This window comes from Mirounga angustirostris, unplaced genomic scaffold, assembly GCF_029215605.1.
Source record: "Mirounga angustirostris isolate CCGP_5_RB_7025 unplaced genomic scaffold, mMirAng1.0.hap1 SCAF_6, whole genome shotgun sequence".
NCBI classification, from domain to species: Eukaryota; Metazoa; Chordata; class Mammalia; order Carnivora; family Phocidae; genus Mirounga; species Mirounga angustirostris.
This window is the reverse complement of record NW_026991714.1, coordinates 14,397,253-14,416,055: the sequence shown is the minus strand read 5'-3', so window position 1 is coordinate 14,416,055 and position 18,803 is coordinate 14,397,253. Positions and strand designations below refer to the sequence as shown.

Below are 18,803 nucleotides of genomic sequence, written 5' to 3'. Positions count from 1 at the left end.
GTTACTGTCTAATTTATGTTGCATCGCTTACTGATCTACTTCATACATAAATATTAAGGGATATTGGATATGAGGAGGCCACACGAAGATGGTGGGATTTAGTAGGAGAAAATCTTGGAGACTTATGGATGGATTTATTGATTTGTTGATTGGCTGGTTGGTTAATTGAGGAATACTTTTGCATGGGCTTAAGAGAAAAAGGAAGTGCAGGAGCAGAAGAAGACATAAGCAAAATAAGTTGAGAGTAAATAATACAGATATAAACCATAAGGACATTTGGGGAAATGTTGAAGGGTCAAGTTGCAGATAAAATAAGAAAGAGGACTTGAGAAGTGGTGATGAGCTGCTCGGGTTTAGAAAGGTCCCTGAGCAGGAAAATCTCCAAACTGAGGCCATATTTGAGGCCACGAAGTCTAGAAGCTGAAGATGGTTAAAGTGGGCACGGGGAGTGGACAGTTCTACTAGGCAGAAAGACCAAATAGCTGGCTGACTTCACAGCAAAGACACATAGTGGCAGGGATCTGAATTAAAGCTGTGTTGGGTAAATTGAGGGAAAGATGAAATTTATAGCTAATGGACCATCGTAGGTTTTAGGCTATTGAGCAACCACCCTTTATGTTCACTCCTTTCTATGAGTATTTTGATCTCCCTTTTGAGGGAACCTCCTATTGTGTATGGTTTTGGTGGGTGAGTGTCCATCACTCTATCGCCCACTATGGGTTCTAAAGGGGCCAGGTTCTCTCTCTGGATACCAGTGGATAGTAGGAGTGGGAGGAGAGGACGGGGCATGAGACTTCGGTCTGACAAGTGGGACATTGAACCTTGGATAGGTAGTAAAAGAATGTAGAGTGAGTTGAAGGTGATTTATCACAGTGGCTGTGGAGTGAAGATGAACAGACCTAACTCTTCCTCTGCTTAGGTCCCAGCCCCCTTGCCTCTTGCTTGCTCTGTAAGGCATCCATTAGTTCTTGGATCCAGCTATATCTTTTCAGTTGATTCCTATTTTGAAAGATATTGCCAGGGGCACGTGGGTGGCTCAGTCGTTAAGCGTCTCCCTTCGGCTCAGATCACGGTCCCAGGGTCCTGGGACTGAGCCCCACATCGGGCTCCTTGCTCCACCGGAAGCCTGTTTCTCCCTCTCCCACTCCCCCTGCTTGTGTTCCCTCTCTCGCTGTGTCTCTCTCTCTGTCAAATAAATAAATAAATAAAATCTTAAAAAAAATATATTGCCAGTTTCCTTTTCTGGTGACTGATGTATCAGGAGAGAGCATAACGGAAAATTGGTCAGATAAGCTAACTGGATGGGAGAGAGTAAAGACAACTTGTAGGGGAAATGTGAAATGGATGAGTGTTACCCTCAGCAGAGATGGAAAAAATAAAGAAGCAGAATTCGTTTGGAGAGGATAATACTTTGGTATCTTTCAGGCCTAAATTAAACACCCTTTGAGCATCTGGGGAAGGAGAACTGCAGTAGCAAGATTCAGAGATGAACAGGTACACTTGGAAGCAATCTCATATGTGACAACATTCAAGAACAGATGAATCCTGCAGAAGGGATTACAGAGGAGGTAAAGTAGAATCCTACGATACAAGCCTTCCCAGAGAGATGCAGCACATAGAAGGATATAGTTATTTTAGGGAGGAAGAAGTAAGAACTCAAAGAGAACTGATGCTTATCTTATTTTAATGCTCTGTTTTTATAAATGCCGAACTTCTTGTGAGGGCTCAGTGTCCTAGGTAATACAATATAGCTTGATGTAAAGAAAGATGACTTTGGATGCAAGTACCAGAAAACGATGGCTCTAATTAGCTTAAACAATAAAGGACTTATTACCTTAGGACAAGAAATCCGTAGTTAGGGCAATATCCATGAGTGGTATTTCAAGGTTTCAGCTCTGCTCATCTGGGATGCCACTGGACCTGTCCTCCTTTATGTGTTGGATCAGACCTCCAGTTGGCTTCCTTCAGAGTGGCAAGAAGGCAGCATTAGTTCTAGATGTGACGAGGAGCAACAAAGGGCCATTCTTCATCATGTCTGTTAACTGTACGGAAGCATTCCCCAGAATGAAGCACTCCCTACCCTGCTTTCCCTCATGTCACATTGGCCAGAATTGTGTCACATTCTCACTCCCTCACCATGATTGACTCAGACCATTCAAAAGGGCCCCTGTGGGGTTGGGGCCAGCCTGCCTACATCACAGGACTAGGCAAAGGAATAACAGCTTAGGCCTTTGAACAAAACCAGGAGTGGACACATGAGGCTAATAGAATAAGAGCTACTAACAGAAGGCAGTGATGAAGAACAAAGTCACCAAATCAGCATTGCCTGCTCCGAGGTGTTAGGCTAATGTTGTACGTGAAAATCCAACAGTTAATTTAGCTTAATGTTTCATTCAAAGGCAATTTTTAGGATATATTGTGCATTTTCATGAAAGTTAAAAAGATCCATCATTACACAATTCCAATTTGAACAATTCCTAAGCCATTGCTTTCAGCCACTGCTCATTTCTAAGTTTTTCTTCTGTCTCTCTCCTCTCCTACTAAAGCTTTTCAAAATTCACGTGTAGCGCAGAAGCTAAACCCTGCTGAACTGCATTTTGTCCACCACCATTCCACCAAAGCCAGTGATTTGTAGGCAGAGGGACGGACTTGACAATGGCTGCTGGGTCAGGAGTAATTAAAAAATGTCAATGGTCAAGGAGGCGGAAATCAGTTCAGGTCCAACTGAAGCATTTAGCTATTTTACTGCGGCATCCTTTTAGGCCTTTTCGGCTTATAAATATTAATTTAAAGACTACCAACAAGGACAGTAAACGGATTTAAGCATAAAACTTCCTGTCAGGGGTGATTTATATCCAATAAAAGGAGAGCAGGATAGAGAAAGCTTGGTTCGCTAAGTTTATGATAGACAGTGAAATAGTACCATCAAAATAAAAAGGCTTTCTGTCTGTCGTCGGCTGTGTGGGTGTCTCCCTTCTTAATAAGCAGCATGCTAGAATTGTATTGTTTGCTTTTATCAGTGCCTTGCACTGTTGAGGCAAAGTTCTACTGCACTGCTAATTGAACTTGTACAGATTTATAGGCTCAAGGCCTGTGCATGAGAGAGATTATTAGGACTTAAAAGATAATAGCGCCAGCAAGAAAATTAAAACTGCTTTCACCACTTATATTTCAATAGTGCATAACTTCTACCCTTTAGACATCCGGCGATGGACTGAGAATTTGTTTGAAAGGAGATCTGTCTTAGAGCCCATGCAGGAGTGATTCAGGACCAGAGAACTGTGTTGCCATCTTACCTTGCATGCAGCCCAGAGTGTGACGTTTCAGTAAAACTGCTTTGCAGGTAAAAGGTCAGCAACTTGACACTTCTAGATGATCACCGTGAGGAGCCATTTCCCCATGAGTCTTTCATATGTCTGTCCGTCTGCAAGCAGAGGCACACTCTGCTTTTGCTCCCAGACTGCCTTTTCCTGGTGTCTACACAGCAAACAGCCTTGGAATAGAGAAATAGGGTCTCCATCAGGAGCAAAGAGCAGGTTTGAAGCTCAGAATTCTTCTCCCCTAACATAACCCACTATGTGCACGGGGGCCTCTTATCCATCTTCATACTGCCTTGTAGGAACTGGGGCTTGGGGAAGGGGGCTCACGCTGATACTCTGGCTGCAGCTTTTGCCGTAAGTAATACATCCCTTGTCTCTGACCCACAAGTCTTATGTCTTCTGCCAGCAGGCATGAGCAGGCTAGCTTCTTAGCTTACAAGTAGGTAAAATCTCAGACCCTTCCCAGTCTGTAAAAGGCACCAGTAATGTGGACTTAGAAAAGCAATTTGTCTAATTTTTCAAAGAAAGAGGAACCTAACACCTACCTTAAACCATAAAATCACCATTTCCCCAAATTTCCTCATCGAAGAGAGTGCTATTTTCCATTGGCCATAAACAATGTGAAGCTAATATAAGGATGGTTGTGGGGGAGGGTTATTGAGGAACTCCTCTTGAATCTCTGGGAGAAAGTTCTCAGGCTTCTAACAAAAGACAGGATTAACTAAAGGAAAGATAATGTCTTTAGCCAAGTTTTCTCCCATTCACATCTTCAGAGATCATGGGATTATTCCTTTTAGATCATTAAGGGAAGAAATAAGCTGAACATTGTCTCTTTTAAATGGACAAGGATGGGATTTATATAAGGAGTGGGAGACTGAGAAAGCCCATGATAAAAAATGTTGAGGTTGCCTGAAGTTCCACATGGAGATCACTCCAAGATTTAAAAATAATGGGGATAGATGTGTGGAAGCAAATCCTGAATGAAGATATACATTTCCTGAAGAGAACAGTATGGTTGAACAAAGCTTTGATGATGGAATTAACATGAAACAAAGGCCCTCTGAGGAAGATCAGTCTGAAAAGAAATGAAGAATACATAAAACTTTGTTTAATTTATGGAATTTATATGCTGCTGACCAGTAAGTATAAAGTTCCATTCCCTTGGTCCTCACTATCACTCATGTATTACTTGTCAGTAAATGCGATGCACTCAGAACATAACAGCTACGGTAATATTTCTGTTCCCACTGCAGCTTTACTACACCCATGAAACTCTGTAATCTTTAAATTCCCTCACTGTTAACATCTGCTGAAACATTATTGGTCCCAGCATAGCCAAGCTGCTCTGAAATTACATTTAGCAGAGTAGTTAATGCTAACAGTATGATTCTCGACGCAACCGTGTTTGAAAAGAGCTTTATAACCGGCGCGGTGATTGTGTCTCCTTTAGGTTTTATTTCTTTCATATCTGTTTTGTATCACAATAGCATTGGCTTAGAGCGTGCCATTTGAAAAAGAGGATATTTCATGGGTAGTGTTCAGTAAACACCACACTACATTCATATTTTTAAAATTCCATAGTCTAAATTCACTTTTCTAGCGCCTTTTTTTTTTTTAACGAAGTGAGATTCCATTGCAAGATATGATTAGAAGCAGTTAGCAGTTTCAGGTAGGAAATTAATCAAGTTTCTGTAAAATGAAGATACTTTATCACCCTCTTAAGGTGCTTTGAATGTTTAAAATCCAAATGGTCCTACGCATAAACAAAATAAGCAGGTTGCTTATGGCTCTTGTTAATGAAGATACCTTCGTTCTATACTCATAAAGTAGTTAACATATTTTTCAAAAAAACCTTTGCCCTGAAAGATTTTTTGTTAAAAGCCCAATAATCAACATTTCATGGACATTACTTTAAAATTAATATTAAATTTTAAAGTAACACCTAATACTACTTTAACATTAATAAATATTAATATCAATATATTTCATATCAACATATTTTATTAACATAATTATTTCTATTTAGTATTATAAAACGTGGTATTTAAACATTCTTAAATGTGGGCATTTGTCTGATCTAGCAAATGCTATACTAAATATTACAGATTACAGTACATATAACAGGCTTGGTAAATATTACAGATCTCTCTTTGTCAGAGAATGCTCTTCCCCAAGATTAAGATATAAATTTTCATTGAATTTCACCATCAGGTAAAAATATGTATTAATAATTTGATATTAAGCAAAGTCAGATGGATTTATTAAGTTCTAATCTTTTTGAGGGCAGGCAATACGTATTACTAACAAAGTGTAGAGAGGAGTATTTTTAACTAGTTAGTTAAACATTGAACATATAAAGGAAGAAAGGCTGTGCTCTAGAATGTTCACCCCGTTAACTTTAATAAGCTTTTACAGTACTTTTCTCAAATGAACAAGATATTTGCCAAGTCAGTGCCATAAATATATTACAGCCCAAGATTATAATGATATGAAATGTATTCCTAATGTATGTTGCTTCTTGAATATTTCTGTATTTGTGTCATATGTAATAATCTGTTGAGATCAGAGGGCAGATTATGTTCTTAACTCTCTCTGCAAGCCCTATGCCAGGATACAAGCGAGATTAAGGCTTTCCTAATAAAAAAGGTGTTGGATTTATCTCTTCCTCCAACTCCCACCCCCAGAAATCCTCATCGTCTCCGGATTTCTTTATTCCCCATGCCAAGAGCAGTTACGGCCGTTATTCAGAAACACTCTGGCCAGAAATTCTTTGCTTTGCACTAGTGCTCTCTACTTGCTGGCCAGACTCTTTGCTTGGGTCCCCTAAGCCCTCTTTATTCGGTCTCTGCTTGGCCAGATTTCTGGGTGTCTTCTACTATAACTGCCTGTAGTCCAGACCTATGGCTTGCGTGTGATCTGAGAAGGTATTCCGTCTTCAAGCAGCAAATGCCTGCCAAGCTCCTGCTTACCAAGTACTGACCCTTAGAATCGCTACTTGCCCAACTGTGCTCTGTGTCCAGATTCTAGATCCAGATTCTGATTTTGCTCTGATCATTGGCTTTCCACTCTGAACTTAAAACACTTCCAAGACAGCTTTTATTTTGTTGTTCTATTTCTTATTTTTAGCTTTCCAAATTCAAACCTCCTTCTTTGCATCAACTTTCCATGAGGTCAAAATATTATTTCTTTTATGGTATTCGATTGCCTTTCAATGGTATACACAAAAATTTATAATAAAAGCTCTATCCAGAGAGAAGCAAAACAATAAAAATATTCTTAAGTTTTAAAACGTATTCACAAAGTAATTTATTAGACAATGCAAAGCGTTATATCATCATTGAATGTTTACTTTTATTATACTCATCTCCTAACCTTGTACAAGAATATGCATGTAGGAAATCTTATATTTGAGATCTAAGCGGTACCTGATTAATGAACAGCAGTAAATTATAACTTGCCAGCTGGTTTTCCAGCATTCAACTGTAATAATAATCTGACTTCATATCTCCTTTTTCTCCTTCCCTTTTCTAATCATTACCATAAAACTGGAAGCATATGGAATGATATTTATTAAGGCAAGGTGAAATCTGTGGAAAATAGTTAGAAAAAGGAGACAGAAGGTTATTTAAAACCATTATCTTGGGTGTGTGTGCGTGTGTGTGTGTGTGCCTGGGTGTTTGAGAGAGACAGAGAGAGACAGAGAGAGAAATTTATCCCTGTTTCCTTTTCATCTGCTTTAAGGCTTGTCATCCATAGTGCCTGAAGAAGAGGCTCTATCAAGTGACCTAAAGAGACATAGTAGAAACGATGATCACTGCCTTCAGCTGCTGCTTTCTTCTTTAAAATTCTTTCCCAGCCTCTAGACCCCGTGGGTGGGCTTAGGCGGCCCTGTTTATGTGTCCCTCTGGTTTCCACTGATTGGACTGGAGGTAAATACATGACCCTGAGGGGAGCGAATACCTTAGCTGAGCCCGAACCAATAGGATTTTGCTGTTTGTTTTCTTTTTCACTCCCTTCTCTTTCCCTTTCTCCAGTTAAGATACACAGAAACTGAAAGTAAAAATGTCATTTTGAGTTGAGGTTACACCTAGAACAAACCAGAACACTATAGGTTAAATAAGCAGAAACCAGAGGCCTGCAGAAGAAATTAGGTCAGTAGAGAAAATAATGATACAGATAAACAGAAAAAAGCAGAGATAATAAATTATGTAACTCTAGAGAAAAAGATGGATATGGTAGCTCTAGAGCAATTTTCCAGTCCCATGAAGTGTGGCTCTGTCCTCTCCTCAGTAAGACGTGCTTCCACGGGGTTCTCCTCCATCTTTAAAATTACCTCCTCCCATGCCTTGCCCTTGAGCTTCTTTAGGTGAGTTTCTGTTCTTTATAGCTAAATGAACATTGAAAAAGATGATGGACAGTTACATTCTTCCTGGAAGGAGCACACACCCAAAGGCAGACACCCATGAGCTGAAAGGGCACATCCACGGTATCAGCTCTAAACACACACCGATGACCAGTGATCCTGTGAGTCCTAGGCTTTTTATTGCAACCATCTGACTATTCATTAAACTTTTTTGTAATTTCTTTAGCGTTACAGAAAAAAATCCATTTGAAAAATATATCAGTTGCCTATATACAAACAGTAGACAGAACAATAAATTATTAATATTTAATACTTCATATACATTACTGTTCATAATGTTATACTAAATGAGGTTAAATCAATGGCCAACATCAAATGTCGACATGGAGTAAACAGTACGACCTGTAGAAAGATAGGTAATCCCAAGCAACAAAATTAAACCTGAAATCTCATGTCGCATGGTCTTGAAGGCGATTTTCTCGTTATATTCGGCAGACTTCAGAGAGAAGATTTGATTATTTTCGAGGGCACCATTTCCTGATAAATCATATTTTACTATTATTTGTATGTGTATTTTTCATGTTTTTTTTTTCTCCATATTTACTGGGGGAAAAAGTGCTTAGCTAATCCCCTAGGACACCTAACTTAAGTTTTAATTTGCATACTTGAAAAAATAATATGAAATTACTAGGTAACATAAAACATTTTAGTGATATTTATATAACACAATATATATGTAACATTGAGGAATCAGCATTGAACTAGAAATCACAAGGCCTTGGTTCTAGTCCCAATTCTATCCACTTAATTACTTATGTCATCCTGGGCATATCTCTATCTTTCTGAGCTTTTTTCCTCAGCCATATTAAGGCACAAGAACACCTCCTCTAAGGACATCTTATCAATATCAGACATTTGAATGCTAGAGAGTTTTATAAATCACATGCCTTGGATTATTATAATGTTTGAGTGACAACAAATAGATGTATAGTGTATCTTTTGGCCAAATTTGAAGTTCCTTTCATGTTAAACGTTTTGCCCACTGGTGAGTCCCCATTGCCATTTTCCTCAATGATTAGCCAAAGCATCTGTTGAACAGAAGAGAGTATTTATAAGTGGGGGTGGTGAGGAAGGCTAGAGTCTTGATATAAAGCAGACTTAACAGCATTTATGAAACAACAAATATGGGTTGTGAAAAAAAGAAAGGAATTGAGACTTCTCAAAAAGAGTTGACAGTCATTCCTTCAATGACCATCTCAACTCAGCCTCCAATAAATAAAATGCTGCCACAAATTCTGTTTGCTAATTTAATAAATATTTATGTATTCAGTATTTGTATTCAATACTTTGCTAACCCTTGGGTATAAATCAGAAAATAAGCCAGAGTCCCAGCAGTCGAGAATGTAAGTCTTACTGGATGAGACAATCTAGTACAGTACAGTGAAAGATAACTGTATTTTTTAAAAAGATTTATTTATTTATTTTAGAGAGAGGGAGGGAGGGGAGCAGAGGGAGAGGAAGAGAGAGTCCCAAGCAGACTCTGTGCTGAGTGCAGATCCCGACATGGGCAACCCCACAACCCTAAGACCACTACCTGAGCCAAAACCAAGTTGGAAGCTCAACCGACTGCACCACCCAGGCACCCCAAGATAACTGTACTGCATGCAAGAGAGGCACCTAGTGTAACTGTTTCCCATAGGAAAGTGACAGCAAAAGGAGAGAGGTATGGTAACCAGAGAAAGTGACATGGGAGAGCATGTGGGGGGAAGGAATCATGTGTATTCCTTTAGGACTTACAATTTGTTTTGCTTTTTAATGAAATTTATATGCAATATGTGGAAAATAATATAAGCAGCTAAAATGTAGTACAGTCTTGACCTTCTCTTTAAGTGATTAAGGAATTCTGAAATAGAGATTATTGTGGGGATTCTGATAAAGTCTTCAGACTCCGGTGTTGAGAAGAATGTTGAAAGATGGGCAGGAATTGAGTTGGTGGGAAAGGAAGGATATAGGGGTACATATGTTGCTCCAGAATCTTTCCCCTGCAGGCTCTGTATATATATATATATACATATATATATGTATGTGTGTATGTATATAGATGTATATAAATATATATGTACATATATACATAGTTTTTCCCTCTCAAGTATACTGTAAGATTTTTGTAAGCAAAAGTCATATGCTTTTCTTTTACATCCTTTGTAATTTCTAATGCTTTGCTGTTCACAGAATATTATAAAAAATTTTTCTCTCAGTGTTTGATTTTCTTTGTGCGTTTGAGTCTGAGAGTTAGGAATTAGAAATGCTTGACCTCATTTTCTATACAGCAGAAGTCCAAAAATTCAGAAAATTCCAAAGGTACAGCATTTGGTGCTTACTGACTTGCCCCCAAAGCAAGTGGAGTGTTGTGTGATAACTTTGAGTAGTGTGTTGGTAGAGTAATTGTATTTGAATATTTTTACTTACTCACTAGATTCATTGATAAATTTTTTGGATGTATGTCCTTATCAAACCTTAGGAGTGAGTCTACCTCCTCATGATGCATTTTGGAAGTCAAATATTGAATTGCACTGTGACTATCTCCAAGTATCATTTTACCTATAACCCATTCATAGTTTATCATGGATTAAAGCAGATAGTTAAGGATGGAATTAGTGACCAAAGTATGAAACAAGATATGTGATCTTGGTAATACATCAAAAGTTAGAACCAATAGAACAATTTAAACAAAGCAAAAGAGAAATGAATTCATCCATGAATTTGATAGAGGATTATCATCATATACATGAATATCCAAATATGCTGTGAATATGTTTTATCAAAAAATTTCAGACTAAGCTACAAATACAATAGGAGTTTTATTCATTTGTTTCTATCATACAATATCATAACTTAGAATTTGCTTAACAAACTGTCTACAGAGGATTACTTCCCTTATAAATTAATATGAACATGAAGGTAAACATACTATAAAATCTTAAACTAATCCGCATGTTTTATCAATAGTTGCTGGTTTATAAAGACACTGTATTGAATTCAATATAGTAGTGATAGTGAATATTCTTTGAATATATAGGCTTCTGAACCTTATTTTGTCATCTATAAAATGAGAACAATAATCCTTACATTGTAAATCTGTGATTAGGATTAAATAAAATAATTTATACAAGATGCCATGATTAAGATTAAATAATTTATATAAAATGCTTGTTTCCTAAGAGGCTGTAGTAATGACTTGTTATTATTTTTAATAAAAGCTAATATGTTTGCAAAACTGTGGAAAGAGTAAAAAGATCAGTGGGTGCCAGGGGTTTGGACAAAGGGAGGGATGAAGAGGTGGGGAATAGGAGATTTTTAGGGCAGGGAAACTATTCTGTAGGGTACTATGGTATTGCATACATGTCACTATACATTTGTCAAAACCCATAGAATGTACAACACGAAGAGGGAACCCTGACAGAGGCAATGGACTTTGGTTGATAATGATCTATGTTGATGTTGGTCCATCCATTGTTATAGATGTGACACCTTGATATGTATGGGAGGTCCACGGTAGGAAAGGCTTGAGGGCAGGGGGTGTATGTGGGAACTCTTTGTATTTTCCACTCAGTTTTGCTGTGAATCTAAGCCTGCTCTAAAAAAATAAAGTCCATTAATTTTTTAAAAAGGATCGCCCCCCAAAGATAATGTGAACAGAACATTTACTACTTTAAAGAGTATATTTTAAGTGCTTTATACATTTGATTTATTTAATCCTCATATCAACCTTATGAGGAAGCTAAAGCCCAGAATAGATGAGTAACCTCACACGGCTAATAAGCGGTCAATAATGGAGCCTGGATTCAAACCACTACGCTATACTGCTTACAAATGGAAACCACTTTCAGTGAATAATGCATAAAAACATTAAATCACAAAAGCAGAAGTGATATTAAGAATAACTGAGTAAGGTCCATAGAATAATATCCAAAAGTCCCCACATTTGATAATTCTCCATAGTCCAGTCAAATTCAAAATCAATGATTGGAATTCTTATGAATAATATACCCAAAATTGGTGGATTCAGATAGGAAGGGCTGTCCTGCCTTCCATTTGGGGGATCACTATGAAAAGGATAAGGAAATTTGAAAACCACTTCTCAAACAATACTTTTGTCTGGATTGTTCTTGCCATTTTACCAATGAGGAAATTGAGGCTATCACAGATTCAGTAATTCACCTTGGCTAGAATCTTCTATGGATCAAGACAGAGTATGAATAAAATAGGTAAGTAATTCCTGGAAGGTTACTCAGTTAGGAACTGCAGGGTCTATGCGTCAGACCCAGAGTTCTCTTGGGAAGTCCTCTTTGTTAAGACTGATCACCACGGGCTCTAAATAACGTTTTGTGAAACAAATTGTTCTACATGGACTGTCCCTCTTCCAGGTGTCATCAACTCAATATGAAATTAAAAGATTTAACTCATCTCAGTTCAACAGAATAGTCACACGAGACATTCGTGCACATATCAGACTTTACACACATTTGAAGGTATGGAGGGATTTGACTATTACAAATCCTTCCGATTGCGTACCCGTCGGTCATATTGCCTGCGTCCTTGGCTTGCACTCCTATCTTCTCACTCTCTCCATCCCTTCTCAGACTCTTCTGCTATTTTTTTACTCACCATATTTGCCACTTCTCATGCAAAGTGATTTAGCTCTTCTTAGCCCCCACCCCAATTCTACTCAGAGTCTCCCAGACAAAGCCTTGCCCAGCGCTTTGAAATATGTTTATATTTCATATATGTTTATATGTTATATAAGGCATCTCCTCTAACTCAGGTCTAGGCAAAAGTTTCCTCCAGTTTCTATCCAGTGGTCGTGGTTATTTCTCCAGTTACATATTCATCGAGATGTTTTACAAACCATAGAGAAAAACAGTCTAATAAATTTGTTCTAATTGTCTTTTATACTCCAGTTGTGAATGTTTTAAAGAGTGTGTTTTAGGCTGAGAAAAGCACTTCCTAGAAAATATTTGGGGAAAAACAATTAAAATTAAGTGGAAAGTTAAAGAACCGTTCTGTGTGTGTACTAAAACATGTCACTCTGGGGCATGTTTTAGGGGCCCATTAATATATGCAGCAGGTGGTTGAATGCATCAAGTTTTAATTCCAAGGCAAATGTTAATGGAGCACCAAAATATGCCCTGTTGGCTCCTAACGCTGAATTTCAGTGTGATGATATCCGCAATGACACCTAAATTAAGTGAGAAGCTGAAGTTTGCAAAACATTACAATTTGTTGATTACATATGTCAAATTTCATGGTCAAATCTACTTTTTCACATGGAATAAAAAAAAATGGGCTCAGCTTAAAATAATCTAATGGCATACATCATATCCTGCCTTCCTAATAAATATTAACTAACGAAATTGAACAGGAAGCCTATGAAGGGAAACTCCCTCTCTCAGTTTTGAAGAAATTATTTTAAAATGTTTGGCTCTATCTTACCTAAGTGAGCAAAAAATATACAAGACAGAAAGCAACCACATTAAGCCAACCACGAAAAGAAGTACTTTTAAAAGATGATTATCTGGCTGGTTTCATTAAAAATCAACATACTTATTTTTAAAAATGGATTCTTATAACCAATTAAATGGTTATCTTTGCTTTAATCATAAACAAAACTAAACTGTGACTATAAACCGTAAATGTAAAAGAAGAAAATATCTAAGACATTTTTTACACTTCAAGCTGCATCCATAAGACTAGCAGTACATAGAAGGCATCAAATATTTATTAAATGAAAAAATGATCAGATAAAAGAATATTGAGATTAAATGTCTTATTAATGATAAGTACCTACAGAACCATTTTTTTCTTATCAACAGACATTCATTTTGCATTCCCTTTATATAAGCACTCTGTCCAGTTGAAAACAGAAAGAATTATGGGACCTGGCTTCTCTCCTCGAGGAACTTAGAATCTTATTTGTAAGAAAAATGCAAAGATTTGATATTTTTAGAATTTCTTTGAGTACAGCAGGTAATTTGCAGAAAATGATACCTGAAAGAGCATGAATACTGATTACCCCCTGGATGTGTTCACTTCTGTCAATCTGGAAAAATAATGACCATAGACATCTGGCTTTCTACCAATAGTAAGTTCCACGTGTGTGTCGACGGCAGGTGAATTTTGTACTGTGGAAAGACACAGAATGATGCAAACCACAGTGCTACAGGTCTGCTCAAGCCTTGAATGTTAACACTCTTCAAGGCCCATTTTGGAGATCGTCTCCTCCTTCTGAGAAATCTCTTTCACTCCCATGACTTCCACCAGCACCTGTTGGCCGAGGATTCCTAGATTTTCATTTTTAATACAGACTTCTCCCAAGCTCCGGACCTAAACATTCTCCTCTTCCTGTGTTGCTTCCTCTCCCATATTTTACTCTAATCATTCCTTTAGAGAGGGAACTGTATCATGGGGGAAAAGAACAATCAGATGAGAAGGTTATCCCAGCTTAATTGTATTGATGGTGTATGGAAAGGCAGTTACTTTATTTTCTTTTTTTAATGATTTCATTTACTTATTTTGGGGAGAGTACGGGGGGCGGGGTGACAAGCGGACTCTACACTGAGCGTGAGCCTGACACAGGACTGGATCTCAGTACGCAGAGATCACGACCTGATCCAAAACCAAGAGTCAGAAGCTTAACCGACTGAGCCCCCAGGTACCCCAAAAGGCAGTTATTTTAAACTGAAAGTAATTTGGGGGTCACTTGAGGATTTGGGTTATTCATGTTATTTCCAAGTATAAGTTATTTTTATTTGAAGTTTACCACACTTTTTATGTCTTAATTTGACTTTTTAAAATCATTTAGTGAAGTTGCCTTAGGACAAAATACAATAATCAAATACAAATAGAGTCAGGACAAAAATAGTATAGGGATAAAATACTGTGCTTAACAATAAGTTCTGTCAGTGAATATGATATTTAATAAAGAGAGAGAGAGTTCATGATATTCAGGGTTATAATGAAAATGGTCAGAAGTTGGTAGAGATTCTGTGTGCACCATACGATCCCACCCAACAAGCACTTGATGTGAGTTTCTCACTATATTTTCCAAATCAGGATTTTGAATGGGATGAAGGAGAGCATTCAATTTTAAGGCTGTTGATTCTTTCCTAATTCACTGATTTAAAGGTTCCCCAGGAGAAGAAAAGTTGTCAATTATCACTCTCACTTCCATTTCATTTTTCCATTTTGATGTCATTCAAGTTATTGACAAATCCTCAATTGTAGATTCTTTCATTCAGAAGATATTTATTTTGAGTACCTACTCAAGAAAGAAAGAAAAAGAAAGAGGACATGCAGAGTAGAATAGAATATTTTCCTTGCATTTAAGAATCCCAATCTAGTTGGTAAATGATCTCTGGTCTTCCTTCAGTGGTCAAGCTTTGCTTGACCCCTTGTCCTTGTATTGCTATAACCTTCACAGCTAGGAAAAGTAACTGCTCTTTTTGAGAATTTTGGAATAGTTCTGCCTTTAGTCAGAGAAGATTTAAAAAGACCTATCTGTTGTTCAAGGGTAGCATACCCAGTTGGGATGGCTGCTGGATTTGTTCAGACTTCATGCGTCATTGGACCCAGGAACGGAGTCTTTGTCTTATTCCCCACACAAAGACTTCTGTTCAGTAATTCCCACTTCACCCAAGGGTGTGGTTCTGACTTGCTCTGTAATCCCTTCAAATGCTGGAGCATTGCCCAACCCCAGCCCTGACTGCAGGATCACCAGCTCCCATTGCCTGCCCTTCTACAGGCTCTTTGCCTCTGTGAATTGCCTGCTCCTCTTCCTGGCCGTGGCCTCAGCAAAGCCCGGCCACCTTCCTAACAAACTTCTTTTGCCCTAGTTACCTGTCCCTGGAACTTACCAGATTGGCACCCTCTCCTGGGTCTCTCTAGTCTGAGGGTATGCCTAGCCAGGCCTTCCTTTAGTTTGGGGGAAGGCAAATAGTCCTCCAAACCACTTAAGGGAAACATCAGATCAGACTGGTTGCTGGGACTCTGTACAACATGTGTTGTAGAGAGATGACTGGTTCCCTACGAGCGCAGGCATTTGAAATACGCAATTTAGTTCTTCGCTTTCCAGAGCTCTCTGCCTGCCTTGAATTCCAAAGTTCTGATCCCGGTATCTTGAGGCCACGGTAAGTGTGTGGAAGGGGGAATCAAGAGAAAAATGGGTGACAAACAGAAAGAAACCACCTGACCAAGCTGAAGACCACTTGTTCCTCCAAAGCCAGCTTGGGTCTCCCTGCCTGGGCTGCCAAGTGGGAGATGTGATTAATGAAGAGATGTCAGAGAGATAATTCTTCTAGCTGGGAAGAGTGGGGAAGGATTTCTTTTTTTTAAAGAATTATTAGACACTGAGTGGAAGGAAAGCAAGAGAAAGGAGCGTGTGGAGGTTGTAAAGGTGCCAAGAAGAGAGAGTTGGGCCTCACCCCACCTGCCTCGCTCCGCACCTAGCACCTACCCCGGGGGCTGCTCTTCCGGTGTGGCTGTGAGCTACCTCCCCTGTTATAAATAGCAGCACAGATGTTGACAGAAAAATGCTCCCTTAATTACCATACAAACTGCTTTACTTGAGTGAACCGTTTAAAGCAGCCTCCAAAGGAAGTTCACTCAAGCAATTCCGTAGATTACAGCTAATGAACAATATTTCCTCGCACCTATTTAGTGCTCATTAAAATGTAAAAGCCTTTCATTTTAAACAGACGCACAATAAATAATTCCGCTCTCCCTCTCTGTCTCTGAGCAGCTAGGATAAAAGCAGGGAGGAGAGGGAGCTGAAGGAGCAGGGCTGGCCTGGGGGCGGGGGCAGAGAAGGGGGGCAGGGGATGGGAAAGGGGAGCTCTAGTAAAGAGCTGGGGGCTCATTAGTATCCCGGGAAGCCACAGCTTGTCTGGTCGGAGGGGTGTCTGTGTTTGGAGTTCAACAGACAGATCCCAGGACCCACTCATCCAGTACAGGCAGCCAGCCATGAACGAGAACAGAAGACAAAAGCTACCACAGGCAACACGGGGAAGCTGAGAGGGGCCAACTCAGGATAGAGCTGGGGGTGGGTAGAGCTCTTCCAAAGTGATAAATTATGAGTGCTGTGTTTCTTTGGACCCTCCCGTGTTGATTTTTTTTTTTTTTTTTTGGTCCTTATTTATTTTTATGCCTGAGGTTAAGAGATGAAGCTCAGATAAACCGTGAAAGGCTACTTGTTGCAAGTGGGAACAGAGAGAATCTACAAAATGTTTGCTTGGTCCTGTAGGGTCGCAGACCACCACCTCTAGTACTTTGATCGCATCAGGCATGTGGCACAAAAGATGGAGGCCTTCTTTGTGTGTGTGAGTCTGTTGGAAGCGCAGATGGTGGCAAATAAGGTGGATTTCTGGAGCACCGTGTCTGTTCCTTTTGAGATAAACAGCAAAGGAAAAGTGGACCAGGGACTTGGTGAGATAGATGCCATGAGTGGATTTAATAAATCTCTGCTTTATCCTAAAAAATATCTTTTCCCCTTTAACAGAGCTGTTAATCCCAGAGATTGGTGGGACCAGAGTAATGGAAACGTTAGTGGTGATGCATATATAGGGAGGGGGAAAGCCCAAGAGGATCCTCTGTCACCAAATTAGACACAAATGAAAGTGACAAAACTAGCAGGTCTCAATCTTCCAGGATCAGGTGTGTAACGTTAAGTTGGCTTGGTCAGGACTGACCAAGAGATTTCTTTTTTTTTATTTTTCTCTTCTTTAAAACAAGCAAGCAAACAAACAAACAACAGTGAACAAGGGATCTTGATTCTATTAAGGACCATTGTCTTTCTAGCCAAAATAGACAATACACCTTTTGACTTCATAGAGTGGGCATGAAAATGCAGAGAGATTGTCATTTCAAGTAGAAAAGATAACTGAAAGCCACCATCTTTTGTTCTAGACAGCATGCATTTATTACCCAAGTATTGAGTGCCAGATACTATGCCACATGAGGAGGATACAGAAATGAATAAAAGATGTTTCTGGAAGGATCCCACAGATGTATAAAAAAGGCATTACGCTGTTACAGTAATATGGACAGAGTGCTGTAGAGGTTGAGAGAGGGCAGGGAGAGGGTCTAGATTATTTCATGAAAACTTGACCTTTCATAACTTTAACTGTACTCTTATCCCAGAGCTCAGCAAATACTTGTTGATTCTTGGTACGGTTTCATTCACAGAAACTAAATCTTTGTTGGGAGGCAGTTACAGGGAGACAGGTGTAGAGAGAAGGGGATGAAAGCGTACATTTGAACCAGTTTCTGTGAGCATGAAGAAGAGAGGAGGAAAGAAAAATTAAGTCTGTACTTAGCTTTTCACTAAGGTCATTTGAAAATGGTCTTCAATACCCATCTCATTTGCTTTTTTATGCCTGCCAATTTAGTGTTGTATCCAAAGTGATTAATTAGTTTGTAGTGAAGGTTTATTAGGTAATCTTTCTGTCAATCAAAAATCACTGGAGTCTCAGGACAGAATAAAGAGCATCCAGAAATCTTATAAGGATGGGGAACACATCATTATTGCATTCAAAAATAGGCACAATCCTAAAACTTGAGAATATATAGAGGAGTTAATGTGGATATTATTAAAGTTGACATGAGTTATTTGGCCCTCTTGAATATTTATGGTTTATTTTCTATTAGGATAAATTCATTTTCAAAGTAGGAATCAATCCTTCATATTTTTTCTGCACTACTGATTTAAACAGAACGTATTTTCACTTTTCTTCTCATTCAGACACATAAAAATGTGGGAAACATATTGTAACAGAGTAAAATACTTGCTTAAAGCTATGTTATGCTTTAAGCCAAGGTAAATTGAGGGAATAATAATATTTCTAGGAATCGAAGATATTTCCCCAGTTAAGAGTACATTCACATTATGCTACTCTAGAAACAGTAGTTGCATTTCCTAAGTAATAAACCATTACTTGATTCATATTTTTTCACACACATATATATATAATTAATTTTAATTTATTACCTTTAAATAAAAGTTTTACCACAATAATTTGCTTCCTTTGCAACCCTTGAAAGTTCATGTCCTTTAAAGAATTTTAGGA

At 38.6% G+C, this 18,803-nt stretch overlaps 1 protein-coding gene across 2 annotated transcripts in view; it reads right to left on the bottom strand.

Moving 5' to 3' along the window:
* Positions 1-3,303: 3,303 nt before the first annotated feature.
* GPATCH2 (G-patch domain containing 2) overlaps positions 3,304-18,803 on the bottom strand; it is a 210,649-nt gene continuing 195,149 nt past the window's right edge. Inside the window, exon 10 of one of the 2 annotated variants that reach the window (XM_045876885.2) lies at positions 3,304-3,493. In XM_045876885.2, the coding sequence (XP_045732841.1) occupies positions 3,369-3,493 (125 nt within the window). In that variant the 3' untranslated portion in view covers positions 3,304-3,368. The remainder of the gene's footprint in view (positions 3,494-18,803) is intronic. The other variant, XM_064593865.1, reaches the window with a different exon arrangement.